The sequence below is a fragment of the Sus scrofa genome, chromosome 4 (genome assembly GCF_054392235.1).
Source record: "Sus scrofa isolate SSC_HxYL_T2T_F1_AM1 chromosome 4, Sscrofa_HxYL_maternal_Yorkshire_Landrace_v2.0, whole genome shotgun sequence".
NCBI lineage: Eukaryota > Metazoa > Chordata > Mammalia > Artiodactyla > Suidae > Sus > Sus scrofa.
The window spans coordinates 84,214,377-84,235,227 of NC_139386.1; the positions used below are offsets into that span (position 1 = coordinate 84,214,377).

The following is a 20,851-nucleotide window of genomic DNA, read 5'->3' on the forward strand; positions in this document are numbered from 1 at the left end:
CCAAATTCCCTGAAGCTGCGAGGCAGCGCCCCCGTGCAGAGTCCCCGCCGCCCTCCGCTCTGGTTCCGCCCCGGTGCCGCGGGAGCAGAGGCCCCGACCCACCAGCAGGAAGGAGGCGCGGCCGAGGGAGGGTCGTTCCCGGCAGCGCCGCGCGGGCCGGGCCGGCGGGCAGGAAGCGCGGGGGAGGCGCTCGGGCGGGGGTCCCGCGGTCCGCGGCCGGGGCGGAGCGTGCGCGTCAGCCGGGCTAGAAAAGGCTGCGCCCGGACCGCCAGGGGACCGCGCTCGCTGTCGGCTCGACGCCGCCATGAGCGCCGCGCTCTTCAGCCTAGACGGCCCAGCGCGCGGCGCGCCCTGGTCTGCGGAGCCCGCCGCCTTCTACGAGCCTGGCCGCGCAGGGAAGCCTGGTCGCGGAACTGAGCCGGCCGCTCCCGCCATGTACGACGACGAGAGCGCCATCGACTTCAGCGCCTACATAGACTCCATGGCCGCTGTGCCCACCCTGGAGCTGTGTCACGACGAGCTCTTCGCTGACCTCTTCAACAGCAACCATAAGGCTGGCGCCCTGGAGCTGCTGCCCGGGGCCCCCGCGCGCCCTGCGGGCCCCGGCCCCGCACCGCGACCGCTCAAGCGCGAGCCGGACTGGGGCGACGGCGACGCGCCCGGCTCGCTGCTGCCCGCGCAGGTGGCCGCGTGCGCACAGACGGTGGTGAGCCTGGCGGCCGCCGCGCAACCCACGCCTCCCGCGTCGCCCGAGCCGCCGCGCCGCAGCCCCGCGCCCCCAGCGCCAGGGCCCGCACGCGACAAAGCAGCGGGCAAGCGGGGCCCGGACCGCGGCAGCCCAGAGTATCGGCAGCGGCGCGAACGCAACAACATCGCGGTGCGCAAGAGCCGTGACAAGGCCAAACGGCGCAACCAAGAGATGCAGCAGAAGCTGGTGGAGCTTTCAGCCGAAAACGAGAAGTTGCAACAGCGCGTGGAGCAGCTCACACGGGACCTAGCCGGCCTGCGGCGATTCTTCAAGCAGCTACCCGGCGCACCCTTCCTGCCCGGCGCGGGGGCGGCGGACGCGCGGTGACGCGGGGGGCGCGCGGACTGCGGCCGCAGTGCCTGGAGCTGCCTGGCCGGTCTGGGACTTGGACAGCTGTCGCGTGGACCCTAAGTTACTATGACGGCAGCTTCTCTACATCCTACCCCTAGGATGCAGCTAAGGTACATTCGTAAGAGACTTTTCGAGACTAGCCTTTGTACTGTAGATACGAAAAAAAGACTGAGCATGCTCACTTTTTTATATTGATTTTTACAGTATTTGTAAAAATAAAGATGCGTTAGACCCACCTTGATTCCTGCGCTCAAGGCCCTTCGGACCCGCCGGGGAGGGCGCGTCTGGCCGGCTTGCGCCCTGGGGCCGGGTTCCTGGAAGACCATGGCTTTGCTTCTCAAACAGGCCGAACTACACCTGAGGACGTGCGGGTTAATTTGAGGAGACCCTCTCAGGTGGAAGGCGCCCCGGGATCGTGTCAGAAACTTGCTGGAGCGCGCCCCACCTCGAGTGGGGGCTCCAGGGACGGGGAGAAAGAGGGCTGAGGTTATCCGAAAACGTCTGATTCACCTTGACTGTAATGGGATTTGCTTTCCCTTTGCTCAGTCTTGTAGACAGCTTTAAGTAGACTTCCAAGGTGTGTCAAGTACAGAAGTCACGTAGGAGATGAAAAGAAACAGTCACAAAGCTACTTAAAACCAGCTACCTTGCCAGTACTTGTAATGTTTCAACGCTTAATATGGACGAATAAATAAAGCCTTTCCCCCAAGAGTGTGGGTACTAGGCACCCTTTCTTGGTCTTGGCTGCTACATCTATATTATGTAATGAATTAACTGTGGCCTGTCATGATTATGTAGTCATAAGGGAGGAAATGCAAGATCTTTAGTGTCCAGAGATAATTAATCCGTGGTTTTACTTTTAAACTCAGATCTCTGCCAACACAGTGAAGGATAACTGAGCTTTCCCAGTTTCCATAATCTTGGCTCCGGCCCGGGCTGGGCCAGACTAACCAGACCTCTCAGTGTCTCTGTAAGGTAGCTATCGTTAGGTCAGTTACTCTACCTACACTTCATGAGAAAGTTTTACCTCTGACATAGTTCCCCAGAACACTTTACGAAAAGCACTGAACTGCAAAATGCTTAGGTTGGACACTGATTATGGAGAGCAGTGATAGCACAATAGAGGGCAAAGGTTTAAGCTTTGCAAGGTATTCTTTGGGGAAATGTTAAAGGAAGTACAAAAAAACATGCTGAATCATGGTAAAATTTGAACACTTTAAAATTACAATGGAACAAAATAATTTTTTCTACTATATTCCTGTCTAAGATAAACACAAAATGAAGACCTCAAGCTTATTTAAGCTTTAACGTGTTTCTAAATTTGCAGAAAGGTAATAAAAAAATAATCATAGAAAAAAGTATTTTGATTTCTAGTTTACAAAACCATTTTTCCAACATTTGTCCCAGAAAAGCTAGAGTTCCATTTCAAGATCATAAAGTACATTCACTCCACCCAGAGTTAACCAATAACTCCCAGCCACCACCACCACCACCGTGAAGCCACTTTGTAAAATTCACAGATCCCGCAGCTGCAGCTGGTGTTCTGAAGGGCCTCTCACGTCACGCAGGAGCTCGACCTCCTCCAATCCCACACAGCTTGTAGGGTGGGTGGTCACCGACAGGACAAAACAGGTTAATGGCCCCACCTCCTTTCCGAGGACACGCCTCACTTCATAACTCTGCAGGGATAAAAGGTAGGCTGGTTAAAGCAAACAGCCCTGGACATTCTGTTCCCAGCAGCACAGGACACCAGAGACAGAGCAGAAGGTCCTTCCCCTGCCCATGACCCTGCTCTTCAGAGGTGAGAACAGGCTCCAATAAAAGCAAAGGAAGGAACTCCTTTTTCCTGATACTGGAGTTAGTTTTTACACGAGAACATTACAATTATCTGTTATGGTGTTAGTGGATGCACGGATGCGCGTCTCCCAGCTGGCTGTCCTGGGAGAGGAACTGCGGGGAGAGCAAGTCAAGGGCCGAGCCCTGTGTCCCAGCAGGAAGCACGCATCCAGCCTGTAGCTGGCTCCCACTTCCCCAATCCAGCAACACTTCTGGCCAAAGGACTTCCTTTCGCCCCACTTCCTCTGTAACAGGACCCCGTTTCTTCCAGTTACTCTGAGCTTAAAACTTCTTCCTACGCTGTAGAAAGATTCTCCTTCACACTGGTTAAACTTGGGCAAGTCTCATCTCTACTTGGGAATGCAGAGCCCTGGACGGCAGGGGGACCAGGTGACCAGAAAGGTGTGCTGCGCCCTCCTGGTCTCTGAGGATCAAACCTCAGAACATTTTCTTGCAGAGGTGGGGCTGAAAGCAAAGAGAGGCTTGTTGATCTTATGGAGACTGAAGCCCTAGATGGTCACATGTCCTTTGGGAAATTCCTCTGCTACTACTTGCAGAGTAATGTCAGGGGTGCCCCTCAGCCCCGCCCTGGGCCAGACACTTGACAATGTCTATGATAACCAAGTTCAGTGCTAACTCCTCTCTTCCATCATGAGCGTGTCTTAGCAGAGGAGACTGAGGCTGGAGGATCAGATGACATGGCCAAAGCTGGCATGTCTGTGTCTCCTTGGTGGGCACCTCACTGCCCTCAGCCTGGGTCTGGGCTGGGTGCCCGGCTGGCTTCTCCTGAACTGAGTGTGGTGGGAGGGGCACTGAATGTGTCCCAGGCTTGGCCAGGACAGGGGCCTATCTTTGCCCTTCTTGGGACCCAGACACATGCTGTGAGGGGTCCAGGCTGTGTGCCTGTCTGGTCAATGCCCAGGAAGGTCCCGCCCAGCCCAAAGGAGCCCAACAGCTGCCCGGGAACTGAAGGGCTTCCTGTGAATCCAGCCCAGCCTCCAGGGCACCAGCTGCTGCCCCGTGGATCCTCGCCCAGGCAGCAGGCCTGTGTGCAGAGTGTGGGGGAGCACTGGGCCTGGAGATGGCTTGTTCTGGAGCAGTACATGCCTGTATTGGTCTGGGACATGGACACTGCAGTGCTTGTCTTCCCGTCTATGAGACAGGCCTGGAGCCAACCCCCTTGCCTCCCCAATGTGGCCTGCAGGGAGCTAGCTCTGGCTTCCTTGGCAGCATGTTTGCATGAAGGAAGTTAGAGGATATGGCTGGAAAAGTGGGGAGTCCTCCTGCCTGGGCTCTTGTGACCAAGACATCAAGGTCATGGCCCCCTTGATCCTTCACCCAGCCCACAAGGTGCCTCACACAGTGGATACATAGCAGGAAGGAGATAGAGACGCTGGGTTGGGAAGGTGCCCACACAGGGCTGGAAGGGCTGCATGTGGCTGTGTTGTCTGTTAGGGCTGTACCTGCAGGTGTAGGCAGGGGACCTAGGCATGCTCCCACTGGGGGTACAAGCATGGAACTCTGACTTGAAAAAAATCCTCTTTTTAAAAAGTCAGATTTGGTAGCTATGGTTTTCAGTAATTACTGTTTATAAAGGAGATTAAGTTATAGTTTTATATTCGGGAGAGATGAAAACATGCACATGTGCTGGTCAAATGAAAGCGTGTGTGTGTGTGTTTGTGTGTGTACAAAATGTGCCTTTATTTTTAAAAGATGCAATGTATCTTCCTTTAACTTTTCCTTCTGTGAAGGCTAAGGAAAAAGACAGCACATTTCCTGTCCTTGTAATGTTACCCAGGAGCAGTGGCCTATATGACCACAGCTAGTTCCACTGCTTTCACATCTGGAGCTTGACCTTGTTAAGTGGAGGCATGAGACCAAATACTCCTGCGTCCTAATCAGAAGCTGCATGTTGTTCCCAGGAATGGAGTCGTGGTTCTCGTGGATTTTGGTGAGTGTACATTCTCACACTGAAAACTGGCAGAATCCAGACAAGCCTCATGGCCAGTGTCTCCACACAGGCCTCTCCTACACATGTGTCCGCGTCCTTTCTGAGAACCGCTGCATGGAGCCAGGGGTGGGGTGGGGGTCGGCTTGCATTCTGGTCAACTAGACTCGGCTCCCAGTGCACAGCCGCACAAGGGAACACTGAGTGGCCACCCAGGCCCCTCACCCAGAGCACACGTGTACATACTTCATACACCCATGCACACACAGGTGCACACATGAGCACACACATGCCTTCTGAGCTCTTTAGGAGTAGGATGTAAGTGGCTAAGAAGTGTAATGTGTAGAAGGTATAGCCTGCCTCCATCAGAAGGGGCTGAATGAAATGAGGGTGTTCCTACCAGCACCCCCTCCCCTGTCTCCAGGTTCCTGAAGGGAACAGGTGGTTGAGGGCCACCCTTGTGGGAGCCTAGGACCCGCAGGTGTTCTGTGCGCCAACCCCAAGAGCTCAGCTAGGTCCTAGTCATAGGACCCAGCAGAGGAGAGCGAGGATGTGGGCCTGGGCTGGGCACCCGGACTTACCCCATCCTCACAGGCCGCAAACTTCAGGAGCGAAGAGATGCTGTCCTGCAGCAGCTGCAGTAACAGGAAGGGGCTGGGTCAGGACCCCGAAAACACCCCCAACCCGACCCGAGAACTGACATGTGGCTCCAAGCCACCAGCTTCCACCTCAATGCCTTAGGTCAGACAGGGTGACTGTGGTCCGTGGGTGAGTCCTTCCCCTTTTCCCAGGAAGAGAGCTGGGCCACACCTGCCAGCTCTTACCTTGACCCTCACTGTGCACTGGGGTCGAGAGGGGCAGTCCAGGAAGACTTGCAGGTGCCTTCTGAAGAGAGGTGAGGTGACCACGCGGGAGCAGGCCCCACAGGAGAAGGTGCGCCTACTGTTGGAAACAAGACCCAAAGAGAAGGCACAGAGCACAAGGGTCTGGCAGTGGACAGACACTTCCTACACTTGAGGGTCTGCCGAGACAGAGTGGAGCATTCACGTCCAGAAACCCAGGTCCTGAAGCAGGTCAGAAGCAGCCCAGGCTCAGCGGTCTGGCCGTGTGTGGAATGCCTGGAGGACAGAGGCACACGGGCAGGGAGCCTCATCCCAGCTGAGCAGGTGGCAAACAAGCCAGAAGGGCCAGATCAGGAAAACCTGCTTTAATCCTCAGTGTCTCTGCTCCTTCCCGCTTCCAAGTAAACCTGAGAGACACTCCTTCTGTCTCCAAGTGCAACCGGGTGTTGCCTTGTCCAGGCCTCAGACCACCCCCTCAGAGGCCTCAAGCAGCAGGAAAGTGATGACACACCCCAGTGTAAGCCGACAGTCACAGGGGAGCCAGATGGGGGCAGTGGTGCTGGGCAGGGAAGGGGGATCTGCTTGCAAATGACCCAGTGGGTCTCACGTTATGTTTGCTCTGAGTTCTTTTTCTCTTGCCTGATAATTAAGGAGCTGAGGAAACCTGGCTCTTCTTACTTTTAAGACAGGAGGTGGTGCGGGGCAGAGCCGAACCCCAGTTGTAACGAGAGAAAACATGTTGTATGTGGCCTCCCTGCAGCTTGACCCTGCTCCCTGTGCACTGGGCCCCTGGCCCAAGGCACAAGGCCATCATGGAATCCCCAGCTGGCTGCTGCTGCCCTGGGGTCTCTCAGGCCAGCCCCCTGCCCCCATACCTGTCTTCTGGGCTCCGTTCCAGTCTCTCGCTGCCACACAGGTCACATACAGGCCATGAGAAGGCGGTGCTCTCATCCACAGCAACCACAGAGCCTGGGCCCACAGGAAGCAGAGCCAGGTTCAGAAGCGGCTCTGCCCCCCTCCTCCCCAACTTCTCTTTACCCCTCAGGTCAAAGATGGTAACATGAGGTGCTCCAGGTTTGCTTCTCACTGAGTTTATATAAATGTTGCTAAACTTTTTATAATTCCCATTGCAAAAAATTACAACAAAGAGTAAGTTTTTTGTTTCTGTTTTTTTGGGCCATAGCATGCAACAGCTTTATGTGGGAATCTCAATTCCCAGACCAGAGATCAAATCCAGGCTGTAGTGGTAAAACTCCAAATCCTAATCACTAGACCACCAGGGAACTCCCAACAAAGAACAAGGGTTTTTTTTTTTTTTTTTTTTTTTGTTCCACCCATGGCATGCAGTTCTCAGGCCAGGGATTGAATTTGTACCACAGCAGTGACAACGCCAAATTCTTAACCCATTGTGCCACATGGGAACTCCAAGAGGGAGGTTTTTGTTTGTTTGTTTTTTTGTTGCTATTTTAGGGCTGCACCCTTGGCATATGGAGGTTCCCAGGCTAGGGGTTGAAGTGGAGCTACAGCTGCCGGCCTACACCACAGCCACAGCAATACCAGATCTGAGCCGCGTCTGCAACTTACACCACAGCTCATGGCAATGCTGGATCCTTAACCCGCTGAGTGAGGCCAGGGATCGAACCTGCACCTCATGGTTCCTAGTCGGATTATTTCTGCTGTGCCACGACGGGAACTCCTAGCAAGAGCAAGTTTTAAAGCTTAGACATGTTACTACTTAACCAAATATTCTCATTTTTGGCCTTTTCCAACGTGCATGCACTGTTCCAAGCAGGCCATCACTGCACCATCTCATCCTGCCCTTAGGCTGCTGCATGCTGTCTACTGAGGTTCCCTCCACCACTCTCCAAACTGGACACCAGGCCTCCAGGCTACCCCAGTCAAGGCAACTGGCATCTATCTATCTGGCCCCTTCTGTGCAGGACCCTTCCCTTGGGAAAGTCATGGAAGCACAGTTACCGTGTCACAGTGTATGAGGGTTAGAGACAATGGAATCCTTTTCAGAGATGCTTCCCATGGAACCTTCAGATTCACATTGTCCACACCCACCACTGCACTGATGGTGACATTAAGTATTTGCCTCTTTGGTTGGTAGAACAGAACTCCACACCTTAGTTAAATATTCTTATTGATTTGTTAGGATCTCCTCTTATGTGACTTCACTGGTTTCCTTATTTCTTTTTCACTCTAACATTTGTGATTTACTTATTCAACAAATCCAAGTCCAGTGCTCTTTAGTGTGGGATAAAGCTTAGCACTTCAAACATAAGGATAAATGACACAATCTATACTTTCATGCACCCCCCCCCGCCGATTTGGCTGGGAAACTGGATAGTTTTACTCAAAAGAGGAGTAAAAATTTCATGAAATGTAAGAGAGAATATCTGCAAAAGACACTCTGGTAAAGGACTGCCTATCCAAAATATATAAAGAACTTTCAAAACTCAACAATAAGAATCAGAATAACCCAATGAAAAAATGGACCAAACACTCTGACATCTTACCAGAGAGGATATCCAGATGTCAAAGAAGCACATGAAAAGATGTTCAGCATCATGTCACGAGGAAAATGCAACTTAAAACAACAATGAGCTATCCCTGCACACCTATTAGAATGGCCAAAACCCAGACATTGCCAACACTAAATACTGATGAGAATGTGGAGCAACAGGAACTTTCAGTCATTGCTACAGGAATGCAAAATGGTGCAGCCACTTTGGAAGAAGTTTAGTGGTGTCTTATAAAATTAAACACAGTCTTACCATACAACCAAAAATCACACTCCTTGTTATTTCCCCAAAGGACTGAAACTGTGTGTCCACACAAGTACCTGCATGTAGCTGTTCACAGCAGCTTTATCCATAATTACCAAAACATGGAGGCCGCCCGGGCATCTCTCAGTAAGTGAATGGGTACGTAAACTCTAATGCTCTAGAAAATGGAGCACTATTCAATGATTTTTCTAAAAAAAAGTGAGCTCTCAAGCCTCGAAAAGGCATGGAGAAACCTTAAAAGTGCATATTACTAAGTGAAAGAAGTCGACCTGAAAACGCTAAGCACTGTATGATTCCAACTGTATGATATTCTGGAAAAAGCAAAACTATACAGATAGTGAAAACACCAGTGGTTGCCAGGGACTAAGGAGGAGTGAGGGCAGAACAGGTAGAGCACAGAGGATTTTACATTAAGGAAACTATTCTGTATACTGTAATGATGGTCACATGTCACACACCTCTCTAAATCCACAGAAGGTACGACACCAAGAGTGAACTCTGACATAAACCATGGACCCTGGGCGATGGTGACTTTTAACAAGAGCACCGTCTGATGAGGATGCTGATAGTGGGGGGCAGGAAGAATGCAGGGGGTCTCTGTACCTTCTGCTCAATTTTGCTGTGAACCTAAATCTGCTCTAAAAAAAAAAAAAATAGTCTATTAAAAAAACATGGAATAAATGCCAAACTAAGAAATGGGGAAAAACCCTCAGAGGTGCAGAAAGGACTCCCTCTAGGCTGGCCTGAGTGTCAGGGGAGCTTCCTAAAAGAATGGACCTGAGGTGGGGCTGCAGGAAGGGAGGCCCACCTAGTACCTACAGCAGGGCTGGAGGCCAAACAGGCATAAAGGAAATGCAAGTGAAACAGCTGTCAGGTCAGCAGGCCAGGACCACCTAGGGTCTTGCTAAGGATTCCAGACCTGGTCTTGGAAGGGATGAGAAGTCAGAGAGGCATTTTAAACAGGGGATGAGTTGGTCTGATTTTCTTGGGAAATGAAGCATTGCAGATACTACTGAGATGCACTGCAAGTCACAGACCATCCTTGCTGAAAAGTGGTGAAATTAGACATTTGAGAAAAAGTAAGATGTGACCTAAGTTTCCAGAAAAACAGAAGAGTCATCTTTCCCACTCTTGGAGCAAAGAATTTCATTTTCCACTAGAACAAACATCAGGAGAAAATTTATCTGCAGAGGATAAAAGAGAATGATGAGAACTAGTAGGCTTGGTTTATTAAAATGCATTCATGTAATGCATCCTTGAATGGCTTTTTAAAAATGAAAATAATACATCTTGATTTTGAAAAGGCTGCCCAGCTAATTTGATTGTCCTTGCAAATCTGATCAAGACTAAGTCAAAGGGATGAAAAATTAAGCCAATAAGAGCTTATAACACAGCCAGAAGGGCATGTCTTCACCAATGGCAGAGCACAGGCTGGGGGGTAGAGGGGCTCCCACCCCAGGGGTGTCAGCACAGAGGCCAACACAGTCCTAGGTGGGTCTGCTAACCGAATGATGAAAAAGAAGACCGCAGTGAACCACGGTTGCTCTTACTCTGGGCTTTCTTTGGGTGTTAATGGCATTTACATTTATGTGCGAGTAAGCAGTTCCTTCCAATTAGGGACTAAGTAAGACGTGAGCTGAGGAAACGCACTTCATCTCAGATCTACACATCAATGGAAATCCCGTGTGGCGACCCAAGGATGGCTGTGAAGTGCACCATTAAAACTTTAGTATCTGTGATATTCACTTCATAAGCATCGGATGGAAAATAACAACTTTCTTAGAGTTTGAGAGTTTGTAGCATCACACTCCATGCTTGGCTGCAATTTGCTATTAAAAACCTTTACTTTCTTTGACTTATTTACAGAAATCTGTTATAACTAGGCTTGGGAAGGTTTATCACAAGTTTATTAAAACAACTTTGGAAAAGGTCCTGCCTGAGGGTCCTGTCGGAATCGCCCCAGGCTGTCCTTTGTGGACAGTTCCCTGGGCCAAAACCTTCCAGTGATGGCCTGCTCTCTGCCACATTCTCCTCACCCTTCTTTCTGGCTGAAAGAAGTTGGGAATCCAGACCTTTTTCTTCTAGTTCAAGGTTGACACCTGGCCTGAGGACTGGACTCTGCCCCCTTGTGTGATTGCATCCCCCACACAGGGCAGGGAAGATCACTGTCCACAGTGAGCAGCGTGCAGAGTGGCAAGGAGTGCAAGGAAGACAGAACCAACTCCCAAACTGTCCCCCAAACAGACTGGAATTACCTGCAGCTCTGGAAGCCACCCCTTAAGGAGGTTCCTCCCTAGAGGTGATGTTGGTTCTCAGTGAGTGACGGACTCTCAGGCCATGCTCTGTGCAGGGAACAGGCTTGCTGTCCTGCCAGGTCCAGGTGGCTGTGGGAGACCCTGAGGCCAATGGACAATCTGCCTGGGGCTCTGCTTGGACTCTGTGGGACAGACTGGGCAGAGCAGAGCAAGGCTGAGGGACTCTTCTGGATCTGATGGAATCGGATCTGGGAAGGCCCACAGCTGGCTAAAGGGCAGGGGTCCCCATCCCTCTGTCTGGGAACTGGTTCCTGCCCCTTGGCTGGGGGCCCCTGCCAATGGTGGTTTCTGCAGCTGTGCCTTCTTTTCTCAGGCTAATTGGTTTTATCAGAGGATCTGGCTGCACTGCAGTAACAGTCGTCTGCACCCTGCGGGACAGCTTCAGAGAGACCCACAGAATGCTGCTACTAAAATGGCAAAGAAGGAAGATGGTATAGGTCAGAAACTGGATCTACACAAAGGGAAGGTGGGGCATTAGAGAAGGAATAAATGAGGGTAAAGTAAAACCTTTAACCTTAGTATAAATTGATCTGTAAGATAATAGTTTGCTTAAATAATAACAGATGTGATGCAATGCCTATGGGTAAGAGAAGTGAATGACAGCTATTATGAGGGACTGGAGGGAGGAAATGGGAATATGGTTATATCTCGAAGCAGGCAGTATTATTCGAAAGTTGATTTGACTGGTTCTAAATGTACACTGCCAACTCTGGGGCAACTACTACTAACTTTTTCTGGAGTATAATTGATAATACTGAGAGAAGAAAATGGAATCATATGACATGCTCAATTAAGATGAGAAAAGGCAGAAAGTGGAAAACAAAAAAAAGAAGGTCAATGCATAGAAAACAAACATAAAGATGATATCTATTAACCAATTATATACTCTATTATTATTATTATTATTATTATTATTATTATTATTATTGTCTTTTTGCCTTTTCTAGGGCTGCTCCCGCAGCATATGGAGGTACCCAGGCTAGGGGTCTAATCAGATCTGTAGCCGCCGGCCTACGCCAGAGCCACAGCAACGTGGGATCCGAGCTGCGTCTGCAACCTATACCACAGCTCATGGCAACGCTGGATCCCTAACCCACTAAGTGAGGCCAGGGATCAAACCCGAAACCTCATGGTTCCCAGTTGGATTCGTTAACCACTGAGCCACAATGGTAACTCCCTGTATACTCACTTTAAATGTCTAAATACACAAAAGAGACTATCAGAGTAGAGAAAATGTGAGCCAACTCTAGAGTGTCTTCAAGAAACCTACTACAAACACAAAGACACACAGAGATTAAAAGCAAAGGGATGGAAAAAGGTACACCATGCTCATGACAGTAAGAGAAAACTGGAGAACTACATTCATTTCAGATAAAGCTGACTTCAGGGCAAGTAAAGTTATCAAGGATAGAAAGGCATGACCTAATGATAAAGGGGCCAGTTCTCCTAGAAGACATAACAGTCCTTAATGTATGTGCCCTAACACGCTGCTAAACTACATGGGCCAACTTATAGAATAGCAAGGTGAGACTGACAGACCCAGGGCTGTATTTTACATTCATGCTTGGAGACTTCAATACGCACCAGTGACCAACAGGTCCACAAGCAGAAAATCACAAGGACATAGCTGAAGTGAGCAGCACCGTCACCTGTGTCTCACTGATGTTTTACAGATGAGATGACTCCACTAATCCCTCTTCTCAAGCACTCATGGGACCACCATCCAGACAGGCCACATTCTGGGCCACAAAACATACCTTAACCCATTTGAAAGTATAGAAATCATGCTAAGCATGCTCCTAAACTACAATGGAATTAAATAGAAATCAATAACAGAAGGATAGCTGAAAACCCCAAATTATTTAAAAATATTTTGAGCTAAATGAAAATTTTTAAATATCAAAACTTGTGGGTATAGCAAAAGCAGTGCTTAGAGAGAAATTTATAGCAATAAATGTAAACACTAGAAAACACCCTAAAATCAATAAATAACAATCTAACCTTTCATTTTAAGAAGAAATAAGCAAACTGAAAAACAAAGCAAGGAGAATATAAACAAATAACAAAAATTGGAGCAGAAATTGAAAACAGGAAATCAACAGAAAACCAAAAGTTGGTTCTTTGCAAAGATCAATAGAAACTGATAAACTTCTAGCTAGGATAACCAAGAGTAAAAGAAGAATCAAATTATTTATATCAGAAATGAGAGACATTAAAGGGATAATAAAGGAACGTTAGAGACAAATTTGCTAACTTAGATGAAATGTAGCAACTTCTTGAAAGAGACAATTTGCCAAAACTCCCATAAGAAACAAGGGATCTGAATAGGCCCAGAGCTACAGGCACAGCTGAGAGATACTCTGGGCTCAGTTCCAGACCACTCAACGCAATAAACCGAGTCACAAGAATTTTTTTGGGTTTCCCAAAGGATATTAAAGTTATGTCTACACTCTACTATAGTCTGTTAAGTGGGAAATAAATACATTATGTCTAAAAAGCACAATACCTTAATTAAAAAATACCTTATTGCTAAGATGTGCTATCCATCATTTGAACCTTCAACAAGTAATAATCTTTGCAAAGGTAACATCAAAGATCACAGACCACAGATCACCATAACAAATACAATCATAAGGAGAAGTTCCGAAATACTGCACAAATTACCAAATTGTGACACTAAGACGCAAAGTGAGGAAATGCTGTTGAAAAACAGCATGGATAGACTTGCTTGGCATAAGGTTGCCATAAACCTTCAATTAGTTAAAAAAAAAAAAAAAAAAAGGAATATCTACAGAAGCTCAATAAAATGAGGTAAGCCTATCTTGAAGAAATTGAAGTGATAGTTCATAACCTTTCAAAACAGAAAGTAGGCCAGGGTGGGTTCATTGGTAAATTCTACCAAACACTTAAAAGGAAATTATCACCAATCCTCTATAATTTCTTCCAGAAGACAGGACCAGAGGGAATACTTCCTAACTATGAGGACAGTATTCACCTAATGTCAAATCCAGAAAAAGACATTACATGAAAGGAAAACTATAGACCAGTATCTCTCATGAACACAGACGAAAAAGTCCTTAACAAGATATTGGCAATCTAATCCAAATACATAAAATGAGTATTATACTGTGACCCAATGGGACTTACTGCAGGTTTACAAGGCTGGTTCAATATTTTAAAAATCAATTACTGTAATCTATCACATCAACAGACTAAAGTAGAAAAATTATATGATCATTTCAATAGATGTGGAAAATGCATTTGACAGAATCTAGTATCCACTCCTGATAATATCTCTCAGGATTCTAGGAAGAGAGAGGTCTTCCTCAACTTGTAAAAGAACATTTACAAAAACCTACAGTTGGAAGAAACCAATAAAGAAGCTATGTGATTTAGGAAAGAGTGAATCAAACCCAAATGATAATACAGGGAAGCCTAGGACAATACTGACCACAGACCCAGGTTTTGCTCAGAAAGGGGGGACAGCAGCTTCAGGAGGGAAAGGACAAAGGAAACGGGTGATTCCAAAAATCTGACACCATTTTTGAGGATTTGGAAAATAATTAGAGTGAGGCAGGCAGTGCAACAAAAATAAAAGTCAACATAAAACTCCACGAAAAAAACCATACAAGAAAAGTGTGGTATATATACTAGTTTCCTGTTCAGCAATAAGTATTTATATAATCATAATAATAAAATACCACTTACTGAGCTTCATCTTTGAGAATCAACCCGTAGACGAAGAGCAAGGCTTTATAGCTACAGGACAAAACGTTATCGATCTTAACGACACACAGAAACAAACAAAAGGGCGGAAAGGAAGAGGACAGGACAAGAAGGGCAGGAGAGCTATGTTTTATCTTTTCCTTCCATGTGTGCAATAAAGAGTTATTTATCTTTAGTAGACAAAGCAACAAATACACAAAATGCCTACAGCTAACATCATACCTAATAGTGAGAAAGTTGATGCTTTCTCCTTATGATCAGGAAGAGGGCAAGGAAGTCCCCTCTCCTCTTTGGCCAGGTGCTGGAAGGCCTGGCTAAAGTGAGAAGGCCAGAAAAGGAAATAAAAGGCATATAGATTGAAAATCAAGAAAAACACTGTCCTTGACCACAGATGACAGTTTTCTATGTATTATATCCCCCCAAATCAACAAAAAATCTAGAACTACAAAATGATTATAACAAGGTTGTAAGAAACAAGGTTAAAATACAGAAGTCAATTGCTTTCTTTTACACTAACAATGAACAAATGGAATTTGAAATTAAAAACACACAATAGCATTTACATTAACACTAAAATAAATAAAACACTTAAGTATAAATGTAGCAAAATACATATATGATCTATATGAGGAAAACTGCAAAACTCTGCTCAAAGAAATCAAAGATCAGACCTAGAATAGCCAGATAATACTGAAAAAGAACAAAGCTGGAGGACTGACTCAGCCCAACTTGAAGACACAACAGGGCTACCATAAGCAGGCCAGTGTTGAACTGCTGAAAGAACAAATAAATCAGTGCAACAGAATGGAGAGCCCAGAAATAAACCCACATAAATATAGTCAACTGATTTTTGACATTTTAACAGAGAAAGGGCAGTCTTTACAAAGGTGTTGGAACAACTGATAATATACATGAATAAAAATGAATCTAGAAAAAGAACTTACACCTTCCACAAAATTTGATTCAAAATGGATCAGAGACTTAACATATAAAATGTAAAACTACAAAACTCCTAGAAGAAAAGAGGAAAATCTGGGTGATGTTGGGTTTGACAATGAGTTTTTACACAGAATACCAAAAGCTCAATTCATGAAAGAAAAAGCTGATTTTAGACTTCATTAAAGTTAAAACTGGTCTGCAAAAGCCAGTATTAAGATAATGCAAAGACAAGCCAAAGATGGGAAAGAGATCTGCAAAAGACAAATCTGATAAAGGACTGCTATCCAAAATGTACCAAAAACTCTTATAAAAAAATGAACCCCTAAATAAAAAGAGGGCCACATCTCTCTATAGATACCTTACCATGGAAGATGCACAGATGGCAAATGAGCGCATGGACGTCTCCACATCACACGCACCAGGGAAGAGCGGTGAGAAACACTACACACTGGTCAGTGGCTGACAAACTAAAACACTGGTGAGGATGTGGAGGGCAGTGAGGTGGCCTGCTACAAAGCTCTGCTCTAGGGGCATGAGATGAACTTTGCTGGCTCAGCTCTCCGTCCACTGCCCATGTGTCACTCATGGCAGTGCTGGAAGACCCTCCATGAACACCACCCTCTCCAGGGAGGCTGGAGTGGACAGTGGATTCTTGTGCCTTGGTTTTTACCTCCTGAAACTGCCCTCTGTCATCCTGTGTGGACCTGGAGCATCTAATCTCAGTCTCCTCTTCTGTCTCTCTGGAGGGTCACTTTCTGTGGACGCCTCCCCATCAAGCATGGAGGTATCACAGTTTCTTTCTCATTCTACTGATGCTGTATTTATAATCATGGTTCACATGAAAACTATCTAAAACATCAGAAATACACCCAAAGAATAGAAAACAGATGTCTACTCAGAGGCCTTACATGAACATTCATAGCAGCATGATTCATAATATCAAAAAAATGTATGTCTGTATCCGGACAAAACTTTCATTGAAAAAGACACTTGCACCTGTATCTTCATTGCAGCACTTCAGCACTATTCATTGCAGCACTATTCACAAGAGCCAAGACATGGAAACAACCTAAATGTCCATCAACAGACAAATGGATTAAGAAGATGTGGTGTATATACACAATGGAATTCCACTCAGCCATAAAAAAGAACAAAATAATGCCATTTGCAGCAACATGGATGCAACTAGAGACTCTCATACTAAGTGAAATAAGTCAGAAAAAGAAAGACAAATACCATATGATATCACTCATATCTGGAATCTAATATATGGCACAAATGAACCTTTCCACAGAAAAGAAATGCATGGACTTAGAGAACAGACTTGTGGCTGACAATGGGGAGGGGGAGGAAGTGGGAGAGACGGGGAATTTGGGGTTAATAGATGCAAACTATTGCAATTGGAGTGGATAAGCAATGAAATCCTGCTTATAGCACAGGGAGCTATATCTAGTCACTTTGATGGAACATGATGGAGGGTAATGTGAGAAAAAGTATATATATGTATATGTATACACACACACATATGTATGACTGGGTCAATTTGCTGTATGGCAGAAATTGACAGAACACTGTAAGTCAATTATAATGGAAAAAATAAAAATCATAAAAAAATGTATGTCAACTGATAAATGGATAAACAAAACAGGGTCTAGCCATACGGTGAAACATTCAGCCACAGAAAGAAATGACGCCTAAAAAAAGTCTTGAAAATGTTCTGCTAAGTGAAAGCAGCCAGAAACCAAGGAACATGGAATGTATGACTCATTTACATGAGTGTCCATGAAGACAGAGGGCAGAGGGGTGGGTGCCAGAGCCTGGGAGGGAGCTGGGTGCGACTGCTGACAGACACAGCATTTCTCTCTGAAGCTAGTTAGTGGGATGGTTGCACAACTGTGTGAATACACTAGAAACAGTAGAGTTGTGCACTTTAAAAGGGTAGATTTCACCTCAATTACACTGTGATCAAAAACTAGATGCCACTTTTTTTCAAAGCCACTGAAATGACAAAAGACAAAATGTAAAACAGGAAGTGGTGGCACACTATTGTAAATGGACTAATTACCACTGAATTTCTCCCTTTAAAATGGTTAATTTTATGTGTTTTAAGTCTCATTATAAATTATTTTTAAAATTAGGAGGTTCTGGAGTTCCTATCATGGCTCAGTGGTTAGCGAACCCGACTAACATCCATGAGGATGCGGGTTCAATCCCTAGCCTTGCTCAGTGGGTTAAGGATCTGGCACTGCCCTGAGCTGTGGTGTAGGTTGCAGACGTGGCTGTGGTGTAGGCTAGCAGCTATAGCTCTGATTGGACCCCTAGCCTGGGAACCTCCGTATGCCACGGGTACAGCCCTAAAAGACAAAAAGATGGAAAAAAAATAAGAGGTTCCTTAGAAAGATTGGGTCTCTCCTCTCCCCTTCCCACGAGTGTCTGCACATCTCCTCGGCCTGTGTCCCTTACTTCCTGGCTGCAGTTAAGAGTGGGTCAGGGTCCAAACCCTCCTCGGTGCTCTGGGTGGTGGTGATGTCTGCTCCCCTAAGGCCTGAGTGGTGACTTCTGAATGGGGGATGCTTCCTCACCCTTCTCTGCTCTGAGCCCTGGAGTGATCCCCACTCTGAGGGAGGGGAGGGGATAGGAGCTTCTCCACAGGTGGCTGGAGGCCACAGGCTATGACAGATGACCCAGGGTCTGCACATGCTCTGTCCTCACTGCCTGTCTGCTAGGGGCTGCTCAGCCTCGCAGACTCTCAGCCACCCTCACCCGCACTCCTCCAAATGGCAGTGCAATGGTCTCCCTGCCGACAGCCAGCCCCAGCTTTGCACCAAGCCTCTCCATGGTGCTGAAAGCACTGCTTCTTGAGGACAGAAATCCGATCACTCCACCTCCTTAGCATGGTTGGGACAGCAGAGCAAGACAGAACCAGCCGCACCATGAAGGCCTTCTCGCTGTCCTCCCTCCTGTCTGGAAAGCCTTTACCAACTCTGCCTGAGCAATCCTGAACATCCCAGGGCCATGACCCCTGCGTCACCAGCTCCAGCCCCCAGCCCTCAGTCACCAGCCTATGGCAGTGGAAGCACTGAGTGTTGGCCTCTTCCCCCAGCTCCATAGCCTCACAAGTGCGTCTCACGTACACCTCAACAGTGCTTTGAGGTCAGTTCTATTACCCCTGTTTCAGGGTAGAGAAAGTGGGAGACCCACATGCAGTGACTTAGAGCCCGCTTATTCAGGACTGATAAGCTGTAGCAGTTATGTTTTGATACTAACAGTGAAAGGAGATGTAAAGAGGGGAAAATCCAAATGACCTCAACACAATGATCACAGCTTCAACTCCCAGGCACACAGGGGACTGTGGATTCAAGCAACAGTGGGATCACAGCTTTTGCTGTTCATAATGGGGTTCAGGAATCTAGGGGTCCAAGGGTGGAGGAAACAGGCCCTCAAGGTTATTTTCAGAATTTCTGTACTTTCTGGAAAGTGCATTACCTTCACAGAGGTTCCTGCCTACCACCCACATCGTGTTCCCTCTGGACTGGATTTGTTGCCCCACCTGTCAAGTTTCCTCCCGGCTAAACCCACCTCCAGACCTACTCCTCTCCCTTGTCTCGCCCCACCCTGGCTGTACCAAGGCCATGCCCCACCCCTACCTCACGGGTCAGCCTTCCTCCAGACCCCTCCTTCCAGATCGGGTGCTCACCCTGTCCTGCTGTGGTCTGTGAGAGGTCTGCTTTCTTCCTGCCCCGCCCCTCTGTCTAACCACCCCCCTCCTCCCCCCTCCAACTGGGCTCAAGGCTCCCACAGGTGAGGAAGGTCCAGGCACTGGCACTTGGAAGAGCACTGGAGGCTTCGGGGCTGAGTTTGGCTGTCCTACACAGACCACGAGTTTGAGAGGCAGGGGTCTCTTCTGATTTTTTTACTTATGCAGCCAATGTCTGGAACATGTCAGGCTTCAACAAATACTGGATGAATAAAGAGTAAAGGAATATAAAATAAATGTGATATTTAAGAAAATACAAACACCTCTTCCATCAAGATTGACTACCCACCTTGAACACTGCAAGTGGAGTTGACCTGAGTGACAGAATCCAGGTCATCTAGCCTCACAGGGCTTGGCAGCTCCCAGGCACCAGCAGCCACATCCAGATGGGGCTTTGGAAGCAAGAGGACAGTGCGTCCAACACAAAGGATCCGCCCTGCAGACAGAGACACTCAGCTATCACAGCCGTGGGGTCTGGGGTAAGAGCTCTCTGGGGTTAGGGTGGGGAGAGGGCCAAGGGCACTGCCGAGGGGTCCCTGTGTATCACAGACAGACACAGTGCTGGGCAGAAAGGAAGCTCAATGTCTTGTGCACTGACCTGGAAACACACACAAACACCTGGCTTGAATTTGATTCAGAAAGGCAAATTTTGTGTCATGCAAGTTATAAATGGAAAAATACAATATAGGCCAGATCCTAGTCTGATTACTGGAAAAAAAAAAAAAAAAGGGCTAAGTGATATAAGCACACAGGCCTCCGAACCCACAGGTTCTGCACCTGCAGATTCCACAAGCATGGATTCAAATGACGGTGGATAGAAAATATTTGGAAAAAGTTCCACAAAGTCCTGAAAAGTAAAATTTGACTTTGCTGCACATGGGCAACTATTTACACAGCACAGACATCTGTAAGTGGTCTGGAGATAATCTAAAGTGTAAGAGGACATGTGCAGGTCACATCATTCACATCATTTTACAGAAGGGACAGGAGTACCTGCAGACTTTGGTGTCCGCAGTGGGGTGGATACTGACGGCTGACTGTATATATTTAAACGTCCTAGCCTTTGGTCTGTTTTAAAAAATGATGCTGCAGGCAGTGGCCTCAGGTGACTTCCGCACCTGTAAAGTGTGTCCCTAACAGACCACCCCTGTGTAATCCCTGGTGTCCCCTGTAGCTGGGTCAGCACTGCAGAGGCCTCTGGTTCTGTCCAGGCAGCCATCACAGGGGTCATGTCTGCAGTGGACTTCGGGATGGGCCAGCAGTTCCGGAGCAAGGCAGAGGCATCGAGAATGCACAAAGCTATTTTCTGGCATCAAAGCTGCCAGTAAGAGGAAAATATACCTTGGTCTCGGAGAGCATCCTTGAAGAGGAAGCTCTGGGAGGTGGCTTTGGAGAGCGCGTCTTGGACATCCTGGCCCAGCACACATGAGGGGGCCACACATACAGGCATGGTTCTGGGGAGTCCAGAGTCCTCATCCTGCATTTGCAGAGTAATGTCGGTCACCACCAGCCATATCTCCCTTGGCTCTGGAAGCAAACTGTTTACCTATAATTTAAAGACACAGTCAAGGCTGTAACTTAATAGCTATTCTTATAC

The 20,851-nt window shown here is 47.4% G+C and overlaps 2 protein-coding genes across 33 annotated transcripts in view; one reads left to right on the forward strand and one right to left on the reverse strand.

Moving 5' to 3' along the window:
• The first annotated feature begins 273 nt into the window (after positions 1–273).
• On the forward strand, positions 274–1,810 carry CEBPD (CCAAT enhancer binding protein delta). The gene has a single exon (XM_005663091.3). It carries the CDS (start codon positions 305–307, stop codon positions 1,073–1,075), a length of 771 nt encoding a protein of 256 aa, XP_005663148.1. The 5' UTR covers positions 274–304; the 3' UTR covers positions 1,076–1,810.
• A 422-nt stretch (positions 1,811–2,232) lies between these two features.
• SPIDR (scaffold protein involved in DNA repair) overlaps positions 2,233–20,851 on the reverse strand; it is a 315,912-nt gene continuing 297,293 nt past the window's right edge. For 6 of the 32 annotated variants that reach the window (XM_085022432.1, XM_021090640.2, XM_085022430.1 and 3 more), the window contains 6 exons: positions 20,596–20,800; positions 19,544–19,690; positions 6,601–6,694; positions 5,708–5,825; positions 5,465–5,518; positions 2,233–2,778 (listed from right to left, as the gene is read on the reverse strand). In XM_085022432.1, the coding sequence (XP_084878558.1) occupies positions 2,614–2,778; positions 5,465–5,518; positions 5,708–5,825; positions 6,601–6,694; positions 19,544–19,690; positions 20,596–20,800 (783 nt within the window). In that variant the 3' untranslated portion in view covers positions 2,233–2,613. Of the gene's footprint in view, positions 2,779–5,464; positions 5,519–5,707; positions 6,002–6,600; positions 6,695–7,309; positions 7,422–19,194; positions 19,457–19,543; positions 19,691–20,595; positions 20,801–20,851 lie in introns of all 32 variants that reach the window. The other 26 variants (XM_085022434.1, XM_085022424.1, XM_085022421.1 and 23 more) reach the window with 12 other exon arrangements.

Coding starts and splice junctions, on each gene's coding strand:
- CEBPD (XM_005663091.3), top strand. CDS start 305: ATGAGCGCCGCGCTCTTCAGCCTAGACGGCCCAGCGCGCGGCGCGCCC.